Consider the following 9,039-nt stretch of genomic DNA (forward strand, 5'->3'; position numbering starts at 1 on the left):
ATATTGGGAAATGAACCTGGTCAGGTGTCAGATCTCTCAGTGGGAGAGCATTTTGTCGTGATCATAATTATATCTCCTTTACAATAACATTGGAGAGAGATAGGAACAGACAAGTTAGAAAAGGGTTTAGTTGGAGTAAGGGGAATTATGCAGCTATCAGGCAGTAAATTGGAGGCTTAAAATGGAAACAGGTGTTCTCAGGGAAAAGTACGGAAGAAATGTGCCAAATGCTAAAGGGATATTTGTGTGGAGTTCTGTATAGGTACGTTCCAATGAGACATGGAAGTTATGGTAGGATACAGGAACCATGGTGTACAAAGGCTGTAATAAATCTAGTCATGAAGAAAAGCTTACAACAGGTTCAGAGAGCTAGGTAATGTTAGAGATCTAGAAGACTATAATGCTACTAGGAAGGAGCTGAAGAAGGAAATTATGAGAGCCAGAAGGGGCCGTGAGAAGGCCTTGGTGGGCAGAATTAAGGAAAACCCCAAGGCAAAGAGATATTTAATGAATACTTTACTTCAGTATTCACTATGGAAAATGATCTTGGTAATTGTGGTGATGACTTGCAGCAGACTGAAAAGCTTGACCATGTAGGTATTAAGGAAGAGGATGTGCTGGAACTTTTGGAAAGCATCAAGTTGGATAATTCGCCGCGACCGGGCGCAATGTACCCCAGGCTACTGTGGGAGGCGAGGGAGGAGATTGCTGAGCCTCTGGCGATGATGTTTGCATCTTCAATGGGGAAAGGAGAGGTTCCCGAGGATTGGAGGGTTGCAGATGTTGCTCCTTATTCAAGAAAGGGAGTAGAGATCGCCCAGGAAATTATAGACCAGTGAGTCTATGGAGAAGATCCTGAGAGGCAGGATTTATGAACATTTGGAGAGATATAATATGAATAGGAGTAGTTAGCATGGGTTTGTCTCGGGTAGGTTGTGCCTTATGAGGCTGATTGAGTTGTTTGAGGATGTGACTAAACACATTGATGAAGGAAGAACAACAGATGTAGTGTATATAGATTTCAGCAAGGCATATGATAAGGTACTCCATGCAAGGCTTATTGAGAAAGTAAGGAGGCATGGGATTCAAGGGCACAATGTGTATCCAGAACGGGCTTGTCCACAGAAGGCAAAGAGTGGTTGTAGACGGGTCATGTTCTGCATGGAGTTCGGTGACCAGTGGTGTGCCTCAGGGATCTGTCTGGGATCCTAACATTGTGATTTCCATAAATGACCTGGATGAGGAAGCGGAGGGATGGGTTAGTATATTTGCTGATGACACAAAGGTTGTAGGTGTTGTGGATAGTGTGGAGGGCTGACGGATGTTACAAGGGGGCATTGATAGGATGTAAATCTGTTCTGAGAAGTGACAGATGGAGTTCAACCAGATAAGTGTGAGGTGGTTCATTTTGGCAGGTCAAATATGATGGCAGAATATAGTATTAATGGTAAGACTTGGCAGTGTGGAGGATCAGAGGGGTCTCGGGGTCTGAGTCCATAGGACGCTCAAAGCAGCTGCTCCGGTTGACTCTGTGGTTACGAAGGCGTACGGTGTATTGGCCTTCATCAATCGTGGGATTGAATTTAGGAGCTGAGAGGTAATGTTGCAGCTGTATAGGACCCTGGTCAGACCCCACTTGGAGTACTGTGCTCAGTTCTGGTCACTTCACTGCAGAAAAGATGTGGAAACCATAGAAAGGGTGCAGAGGAGATTTACAAGGATGTTGCCTGGATTGGGGAGCATGCCTTAGGAGAATAGATTGAGTGAACTCAGCCTTTTCTCCTTAGAGCGACGGAGGATGTGAGGTGACCTGATAGAGGTGTACAAGATGATGAGAGGCGTTGATCGTGTGGATAGTCAGAGGCTTTTTCCCAGGGCTGAAATGGTTGCCGCAAGAGGACACAGGTTTAAGGTGCTGGGGAGTAGGTAAGGGGTAAGTTTTTAACTCGGAGAGTGCTGAGTGTGTGGAATGGGCTGCCGGCAACGGTGGTGGAGGCGGATACGATAGGGTCTTTTAAGAGGCTTTTAGATAGGTACATGGAGCTTAGTAAAATAGAGGCTGTGGGTAACCCTAGTAATTTCTAAGGTAGGGACATGGGCGGCACAGCATTGTGGGTTGAAGGGCCTGTATTGTGCTGTAGGTTTTCTATGTTTCTATCTACAGTTGTTGTCATCCGACGGGCACTACGCGATAGAATTAAACAATCAGGGCTACACAGTGATATCTATGTCAATCTTCAGAGAGCCACAAGACAGAACTCCACTGGAATGGCCCGGAAATTCCTTGCAATGGACAAACAAGCGTCCTTGGATAAACCCGTACCTCAGGTTTTACCAGGTGAAGCTAGGGAAAATAGATGATAATGATAGTAATAATAACAATAATAGCAATAATACGATATTAAGAAGAAAGCAACAGATCATGGTGCGATAAAGTGAATTACTTACAACAAAATTCACTTCATGTCTTAAAAAATCTGCCAAACAGTGGTCAAGACCAAAAATATACCAAAGGCTATACGCAGGTTAACATATTCTTTTGGCGTAAGATTTTGGTCCTAAACCAACGTGGATAAATTGAGATTAAAAATAAGAAATGAAACCGGCTGTATTTGAAAACACCACGTTTACTCTGACGCGCTCAGACTGACACCACCCAGGACAGAGGAGGCAGACGTTAGAAATCACACAACAGATTCAGATACACTTTCATTAAGGGAAACAAGAGCGAGCACTCCAGTCGCAGGGGTAGTTGACCATCAGGTGACTCTGATGATAACGTCACAAAGAGGGCAAGCGGCACTGCTCTTGGTAGCAGCGGGGCAGACTAAAGCAGAGCAGGAGGGTGTGTCAGCGGAGGGATGAGATGTGGGCTGTCAGCGTGAAGCGGCAGTGCACGGAGAAGGAAGCTGAAGGGCCACGTACCGGGATGTGGATCACTCGCATTTAGATGGGGTTCCATTTGCCGCAGGACCGTTTCGTGCGCTTGCGTCGTTTCCGCGATTCATCAGAAGCTCCAGGCTGGCAGATGATGTCCACGCGATCCCATTGTCTCCCCAGGCTTGACAACAATGGTCTCACGGTCTCTTGTGTCAAGGAGCTCGCCTCCGCTCTCAGAATGAACACCTCGCTGCTGAGGCTCAATCTCGGTTTCAACCACCTGGGGAACTCCGGGGTGAACTTACTCTGGGAAGCTCTGGACGTCCGGGAGTGCAAACTACAGGAATTACGGTAAGGAGCAGACTTCCCGAGATTGTGGATATGTGACAGTAACTGGCGAGGCAGACATTCGGTCCGTCGACCCTACACTGCCAATGGGCTATGGCTGACATTATCCATCTCGACTCCATTCCGCTGCCTCTCCCAGTAGCCTTTGATGTCCTTACTAATGAATGGTCCATCAAACTCCACTTTGAATGTGTAAAATGACTTGGACTCCACTTCCAACCGTGTCAATAAATTCCACACGTTCATCATTATGTGCTGTAGCGTACTATGCAGGCCATTCAAAGTTCCCATGACCATGACTGTCCTGGGGGCAATTTTTTTTTTCAACAGAAGTATTTTCTTCTTCTGGTCAGTGTCTCCACAAGAAGGGTGACCCCCGCCATTATCAATTCTCTGCCTGGCGTTACTGATCGCATAACCAGGACTTGTGAGAACCTAACCAGGCATTCAGCTGTGTGTTAGAGAGCGTTACGATTGATAATTTCAATTATTTTAAAAATTATTTTTACCACTTCTCCATGTGCTTGGGATAATTAAATATCAGTGTAATTGACATTTATCCAGTGACTTGCACAGCTCTGAGACTGGGATGAGGCCTGGGCTATTGCTAGAGCGGTTCGTTCGGCAGTTGGACATTTTCGGTAGGTCAGAAAATAGAAATTAACGATTAAAATGCTGCTACGGTCGGGCAGCACGTGGGAAAGGAGATTGGCGACCGATCGGAAGACCGGGAATGGGAAAGAGAGAAAGCAGCGAGAGGCGGAGGGGTGACAGAAGGACAATGAGGTGAGACCAGCCATTCCTTGGTGATAAACGGCCAAACATTGGCTTTGGTGGGCGAATTAATGGAGAAAGGCAGTCACACAGATAGACTGGTACAGGGAGAGATAAGGAGGGATGGAGGGACGGGGGCGGGGAAGAGACAAAGATGGAGAAATACCAAAGGGACAAGGAGCGGGAGAAGACAACAATCAGAGAAGACGACAGAAGGAAGAGAGTGATATATAGATGTAGATAAAGGGAGAGAAAATGGGGAGAGTGATAGGGAGAGAAAGAGTTGAAGGGAGATAAGCTCTGACAGACGCATAGAAGCAGATAGGGACAGAGATATCCAGTGAGATGAGAAGAGGTGAACAGAGAGATACAGTGAGATGAGGACGGATGGTTAGTCAGATCCAGTGAGATGAGATGAGGTGAACAGAGAGATCTTGTGAGATGAGAAGAGGTGAACAGAGAGATACAGTGAGATGAGGACGAATGGTTAGTCAGATCCAGTGAGATGAGATGAGGTGAACAGAGAGATCTTGTGAGATGAGAAGAGGTGGATTTAGAGATACAGTGAGATGAGGAGGGATAAAAAGAGAGATCTAGTGATATGAGGAATAGAGGGAGAGAGAGAGATCTCGAGAGATAAGGAGAGCTAGGTAGAGAGATGGAGTGAGATGGGGAGAGGTGGAAAGAGATCGAGTGAGACACGGAGAGGTGGATAGAGTGATCCAGTGAGATGGCGAGAGGTGGATTGAGATCTAGTGAGATGAGGAGAGGTGGATAGAGGGATCGAGTAAGACGAAGATGGATGGACGGAGAGATCAAGTGAGATGAAGATGGACGAACGGAGAGATCGTGAGACTAGGAGGGATGGACAAAATGATCTGGTGAGACGAAGATGGATGGACAGAGAGATCCAGTGAGATGCGAAGGCGGATGGCTGGAGAGATCGAGTGAGATAAGCAGAGAGGTGGAAAGATAGAAATGGAGGGGAAGAGGGAGACAAAGAGATGGAGAAGTGGAGAGACGGGAATAAGGGAAGCGGAGGGAGAGAGGAAGAGACACACAGAAAGAGAAAAGAGAGCTGGATATCCCAACAAAGGGACGCTGACTACAGCATATGAAGGAAACGGAGTGGTGAAATCAGACAAGGGAGTGTGACGGACTATGAGATGGCAGGTTGTTGGAGATCCAGGCTCTCGCCGAGCGTGGATTCTCGGAGGTGCTGGAACCTGTGAAGTTGTGGGAGATGTCCGGCGTGTCAAACTACGCTGCCGAGGAAAAACAAGTGGAAGTCTCTGAGAGAGGCTGTGAAATCGCCACTGGGCTCCTCCACAGCGCTGCCTGACCCGCGCTACGGGGTACATTGCTCTCTCGGTCTAGTTCCCTCCCGCAACGCCTCCACTTCACGGCGTTTGCGTTCCTTCTTTCCTTTTGACATCGCTGGTCGGAATTTAGCCCCGCCCTCTCCCAGACTGCCGACAGCAGAGGGCGCTATCCTTTCCTGGACTGCCCGTCTTTCAGCTCTGTCGATCTCCAGTCACTCTCTGCCTCTACCCACGCACACACTGACTGTGTCACCGCCCCTTGCTAGAACTCCGGCCACCGGTGGGTGGTGTTTCATGTTCCGCGGTGCCCAGACCCTCACCACTCCCACGGTGCCACCCGCCCAGCCCTCTCCCTCCCCACTTCGCTGCGCCACTAGGGACAACCTCCCGGCGGGTCACTGCGCTCAGGCCGCGATGCCCAGAACGGTACGGCCCGGCCTAGTGCCAGGCTCAGGTTGGCCAGCTCTCTGCCGGCGATTCCGCTGATTTCTCTGTCTGATCCTCAGACTCCGGGCCGTCGGTCTCACGGACTCCTGCGCCGAAGATCTCCTCTCCATCTTCGACAGCAACACCTCCCTCAAGTCTCTGGACCTGAACTCGAACGCCTTCACGGATCGATCGATACCCGCTCTCCGGCGCCTGATCCTGAACCGAAATAGCCTGGAGCACATCCAGTGAGTGTTTGCGCTGCTCGGCGATTCGATGGTTTCGGGGGCAACCGGTGCCCGTCGCTGAGATTGGCTGCCAAACGCAGCCCCCTGCGATCTGAATCTTTTCAGCTTGACACTGTGTGGCTATGGGGTCCAGTCAGGGGTTACTCAGTCTTGTGGGGCACAGACAAGACAGCAAGACGTGGGGGCAGAATTAAGCCATTGCGTCTGCTGCTCTCTTCCGTCCTGGCTGATTTATTATCTCTCCCTCCCCCCCATCTTCAGTATTTCAATAGTCCCACAACATCAGAGAAATGTGTCCGATAGACATCCTGAAGACAGCCACAAAAACAGAAGAGCGCCCCAGAGCATCAGTGACAGTTAAAACATTAGAACCGCGAAGCCCCCCTCCCACCCCGTTTCTCCCTCCCGCGCAGAAGGGGCAGCGAAGCAAAGGCCTTCCCCACTGACTTCATCAGCCCACTGCGCCCGCCAGGCAAGTAAGGGCAAGGCCCCCGATACAGACCGTTATCTGCGGTGCAGCAACCGACGACTGGTCCTGTCACAGGCTCCCCCGCTCTCGCTGACAAACGGGAAGCGAGGCGCCTCCTTTCGCGGCGAGAGGGAGACGTCACAAAACAACTCGCATTCCCCTGCCTTCTCCCAGTCAGCTTTGACGCTCCTCGTAATCAGGGACTGATCAACCTCTGCTTTAAATGTCCCCAAGTGTCGGGACGCTGGAGCGGGGTTCCAATGGCAGACCCAGCACTGTGCACGCAGTGATATCAATTGAGCAGCGGATCCCGACGTGCAAGCAAAGGGGGCGAAGAACACAGGACTGAAATACATAAGAGGTAGGAGCAGGAGTAGGCCAATCGGCCCCTCAAGCCTGCTCCGCCATTCAACAAGATCATGGCTGATCCAATCTTAACTCTAGTTTTCACCGAATCCCACAAGGCAACAGTGCCAACCAACAGGGCACCATGCCGCCCATTTTATTTTATTATTCATCCCGCCCAAACCCATGTGATCACCCGGGGGGAAAAAAACGATTTGCCAATTGAGGAGAAAAAATCTGGAAAATTCCTCTCCGACCCATCCAGGCTATCGAAAACTGGTCCAGGAGATCACATGGCTGATCTAAACCTAGCCTCCTGTCCACTTACCTGCTCGCTCACCGTATCCCCTAATGCCATTTTTATCCATTTTTATACACCGAGCAATATACAGAGAGGCAGATGATAGGTGGAGCACAATGAGACACAATACAGGTAATAATGAGAAGCAGGTGAGAGACGGAGTTGTCAGTGATACAGGGGCCAGAATAGAGCAGGAGCGGGGACAGGAGCACATGGCAATACAAAACCACAGACTGGCGGCTAATGGGGGGGGGGGGGGGAACGCACCAAAAAACACAGAGTTCAACTGGGGGTATTGACACAAATAAGTGTCCTTCACAGCCATCTGTGGCAATGAATTCCAGAGATTCACCGCCATTTGGCAAAAGAAATGCCTCCTTATCTCTGTTCGAAAGGGCCGTCCTTGCACTCTGCGGGGCCCGTGCCCTTCTGTATCTAGACTCGTCCCCCCCCCCCCGTCTATGGGGAACATGCCCTCTACATCTACTCTATCTTGGGCTTGCAACATTCGATAGGTTTCAGCTAATTCCCTCCGTTATTCACAGCAGCTCAAGCAAGTATCAGCCCAGCGACACAAAACGCACCTCCCAACTTAACCCTTCCGTTCCCGCAATCACCCTCCTGGACCTCCTCTGGTCTCTCTCCAGCGCCAGCGCACCTTTTATTTTTTCAATGGTCCGGCCAATCCTTTATAAAGCGTCGGTGTGACATCCTGACTTGATCTGGGTTGTCACAGACTCTCCCCCCGGCGTTGAGGGCGCAGGTAGTGCCTATTGTTCAGGAGTAGGAGGGGACCTTGTTAAAGGTGAGAGGCGAGCGGTTTAAAAGGGGATCCGATAAGTAAGATTTTCGCACAGAGTGTGTTACGTCTGAGCCGGAGCAGGTGTTTGGGGCAGATGTAATAACATTTAAAAGTCTGCATAGATAGGAAATTTGATTGCTGTGGACCAATCGCGGGTAACTGGGGCCGAGGGGCCTGTTTCAGGGATCCGTGACTCTGCAGCTCTCTTCAATCTGTTTCAGGCTGGTGGGGAACAAGTTCACCTCGGGCGGAGAGACACAGTTGCGGTTGCTGCAAGGGATCAGAAACAGACTGAGCGTCTTCGTCTGACCGCTGAAACTTGGGACGGTCCGCATTCACGTCGGCTGACCGCACCCGACCGTCTGCTCCAGCCCTGGGAGTTCGGCCGGGCGCTGCAACGGGCGCCGGCGCCGGGTCCGGCTCGGCCAGTGCCACTTCGCCCGGTGGGGCTGCGGCGCTCCACCCTGCAGCTCGTCCCTGAACCCCATAACAGGAACGTGGATTCAGGAATTCGTACCGACGCCAGTCGCCACAGATGGGGAACTTTGAACAGTACTGGCGAGCTGACCGTCGCCAGTCGGGTCATTGGGTCTGGAAGTCGGCACGTCACGTTGCCGCTCTGTCAGTGGGGCTCCAACTGGAGTATCGTGTTCAGGTTTGTCTGCCCTCTCGTGGTGGGAGGGGGGTCGCAAAGAGCGCGGCAAAAAGCTTTTACGAAGATGCTGCAAGGACTCGGGCGACTGAATTGCAAAGGGAGGTTGGGCAGCCTCGGACTTAATTTACTGGAACGTAGGAGGCTGAGGGCCGCTGGACCTGCATGGGGAGAATGGCGTGTCGGGCGCTGTTCAGCTGTGCGTCCTATGTCAGTACTGTATAACACCAGGAGGGGTGAGGTGAAGGGGTTTGAATCTGGGGAGATCTAACATGTATCGGGCATTCCGAGACCATGAGGATGGTTGTAAATGAGAGGGGGTCGTAGAGTGTGAGTACAGGTTGGTGAAGAAGGCATTTGGCACATTGACACTCATCAGTCAGGGCAATGTGTAAAGAAGATGCCATTCAATGTCGATGAGACTTCGCGTGAAGTAGTTTGTACAGATTTGGTCAACCGGTTAAATGAAATG

The 9,039-nt window shown here is 50.5% G+C and overlaps 1 protein-coding gene across 1 annotated transcript in view; it reads left to right on the plus strand.

The window, feature by feature from the left end:
* The window catches only part of LOC132388873 (NACHT, LRR and PYD domains-containing protein 3-like), a 27,129-nt gene extending 18,871 nt beyond the window's left edge, over positions 1 to 8,258 (plus strand). Inside the window, exons 7-9 of the mRNA XM_059961300.1 lie at positions 3,061 to 3,231; positions 5,831 to 5,998; positions 8,137 to 8,258. Coding sequence (XP_059817283.1) covers positions 3,061 to 3,231; positions 5,831 to 5,998; positions 8,137 to 8,224 — 427 coding nt within the window. The 3' untranslated portion in view covers positions 8,225 to 8,258. The remainder of the gene's footprint in view (positions 1 to 3,060; positions 3,232 to 5,830; positions 5,999 to 8,136) is intronic.
* The last annotated feature ends 781 nt before the right edge of the window (positions 8,259 to 9,039 follow it).

The sequence above is a fragment of the Hypanus sabinus genome, unplaced genomic scaffold, assembly GCF_030144855.1.
Source record: "Hypanus sabinus isolate sHypSab1 unplaced genomic scaffold, sHypSab1.hap1 scaffold_43, whole genome shotgun sequence".
Taxonomy (NCBI): domain Eukaryota; kingdom Metazoa; phylum Chordata; class Chondrichthyes; order Myliobatiformes; family Dasyatidae; genus Hypanus; species Hypanus sabinus.